The sequence below is a fragment of the Talaromyces atroroseus genome, assembly GCF_001907595.1.
Source record: "Talaromyces atroroseus strain IBT 11181 chromosome Unknown scaffold_10, whole genome shotgun sequence".
NCBI lineage: Eukaryota > Fungi > Ascomycota > Eurotiomycetes > Eurotiales > Trichocomaceae > Talaromyces > Talaromyces atroroseus.
The window spans coordinates 857-3,267 of record NW_017971442.1 but is presented as its reverse complement, the minus strand read 5'-3'; the positions used below and the strand labels follow the sequence as shown (position 1 = coordinate 3,267).

The window sequence follows — 2,411 nt, the reverse complement described above, 5'->3', positions numbered from 1 at the left end:
GATTCTACGAACCCCGAGCGTGACGAGTCGGGTGCTTCCGGGCCCCCTGTCCCAGAGCGCATGGGCGATGATGATGCTCTAATGGTTGATTCTACAAACCCCGAGCGTGACGAGTCGGGTGCTTCCGGGCCCCCTGCCCCAGAGCACATGGGCGACGATGATGCTCCAATGGTTGAATCTGCAAACCCCAAACATGACGAGTTGGGTGCTCCCAGGCCCCCTGCCCCAAAGCACATGGGCGACAATAATGCTCCAATGGTTGAATCTACGAACCCCGAGCGTGACGAGTTGGATGCTCCCAGGCCCCCTGCCCCAGAGCACATAGGCGACGATAATGCTCCAATGGTTGAATCTGCGAACCCCGAGCGTGACAAGTTGGGTGCTCCCGGGCCCCCTGCCCCAGAGCACCTTGGGAATAGACCAACCCGCGATACAGCACAGGATCATGAAGAAGATGACCTCGCCTCTAGGGCTGACACCGCCCACCGGTTATTAGACATGCTTCAAAGCAAAGAACAGAGAGAAAAACCACAACCTACACCAATTCCTGACGTACAACCTACGCCGGCCCCTATCATACAATCTACCACCAACACAACAAAAACCAATGTCAGCCAAACAAAATCTCATAGAAACCGCCACGTGAAGGATCGGTGCGCCTATGCGCGGGTAATGAGTAATACAAATATTCAGGCTGTGGCTAGCTTAGCGAGGTATAACAAACAGAATCCCCACAATGAAGTTCGAGCAATTGCAGTGTTCCATGCAATCGCTACCAATCTTAAAGCTATGAAGGATTCTCTAACGACCAAGAGAAATAAAATCATATATGACAATCACATAAGTACATTAGCTACAGCTATTAACATAAACATTCGACGCCAAAGGCTTTCCACAGTTATCCACCAGTTCCATGCGGTCGCCAAACACGCTAGCAGTCGGGACGAGTGATATCAAAGAAACGTCCATCATACAACTCGGTCCAAATGGTTCCACCACAACCGTATCAAATACCGCAAGATTTCAATTAACAAATTGGAACCTTTCCACAATGTTCCTATTAAAGACATCAATACTAAACTATCTCCCGCATTCTTCAACATCACAGTAACCGAAGCGGGCCTGGCAGATATTTTATCAGATATTCTCCATCAATACCATATCACAGGCGACAATCTTGGCCATAGTTTTCGCACCAAGAGCTTGATCACCTTAAAGAAGTTGTTTTCGTGGTGGAACAATAATCACACACCCACCATAGCCAAGATTGCCCAGAAGGAATTTGACACTTTCAAACATCATTTAAAGACTAAACATAAACTAGAAAACAATACATCTCCAGTCCGCGCCTTCTTCCAATACACCCTTACCCAGCATCTTATGCAAATAGATCCAGTTCTTTTCATCATACAGCATTATCTTCGGCCATTCTTCCATAAAGAGAATGCACTCGATCCTCATACCATGGCGATTCCCCTGCCAGCCATCTACGCACACCCTCAAACTGTGTCCTTATCCATCTGGATGTATGATCCAAACTGGGATGGCGAGGACACATACTGCACTTCTTTATATGGTGTTGTCCCTATCATCAACCAGAACAGTGCCAGCATGCAATACCATACCATACCATTTAGAACCAGCAGGGCAGTTGCTCTACAATTTGCAAAAAAGTGCAAAGAACTAAACAATCCACTTGAATTTGCCCCCGTGCCAGTTCGGGTAAATCCCAACATCACTATAAAGGTGCATCAGTCCCAGACCCAGATATTCCCCGTCACTGAAGCGACAGTTTCTACATTAAGCGCGGTGATCTGGGACAGATGTATCCCCATAACACCATATTCAAAACCCCACGGTCATGAGAATGAACAGATCCTCGCATATCAGGTTTATTTCACTCATCCAGAATATAAAGACACAATCCGCTACCCTCAGCTGGAGAAAGCCCGCGCCAATTGCCATCCATTATACACTAATACCAACAGGCAGGCTGCGCAGTTCATAGAGATACCAGACTACTACAGATTATCCTATCTTACCCCTCTTAGCGGCATCGATAACCTAGGTCGGGCCATTCTAGCCCAGCAGCCATAAAAGGCTGGCGCTATATCCATTGCTGCTCTTCTACTTGGGCCGGACCGTGATGCTACATAATCATATATACAGAATTGGCATAGCCTTGCACAGCATATCCTACAAACACAATAAACAGAAATTCGGCGCACAGAGGACGAGTACTATCGCAAACAAGACTTTAGCAATACCACTAACAGAAGGGAGTTGTCTGCATCTGAGGAGGAGTGTGAATAGATTAAAACCAATAATCCTGCTTATATTAATACAGATACTGCGTCTATGTATAAAGATAATGATAGGAACAAGGATAGGGACGAGAATAAGGACGAGGA

General features: G+C 46.7%; 1 protein-coding gene across 1 annotated transcript; it reads left to right on the top strand.

Annotated features, from left to right (window-relative positions):
- UA08_06880B (hypothetical protein) lies at positions 1-2,097 on the top strand (the record flags this gene model as incomplete). The annotated part of the gene is made up of 2 exons (XM_020261981.1): positions 1-745; positions 1,325-2,097. Coding segments are annotated over 2 exons (1,518 nt in total), but the record flags the coding sequence as incomplete, so codon positions are not given.
- Positions 2,098-2,411: the final 314 nt, after the last annotated feature.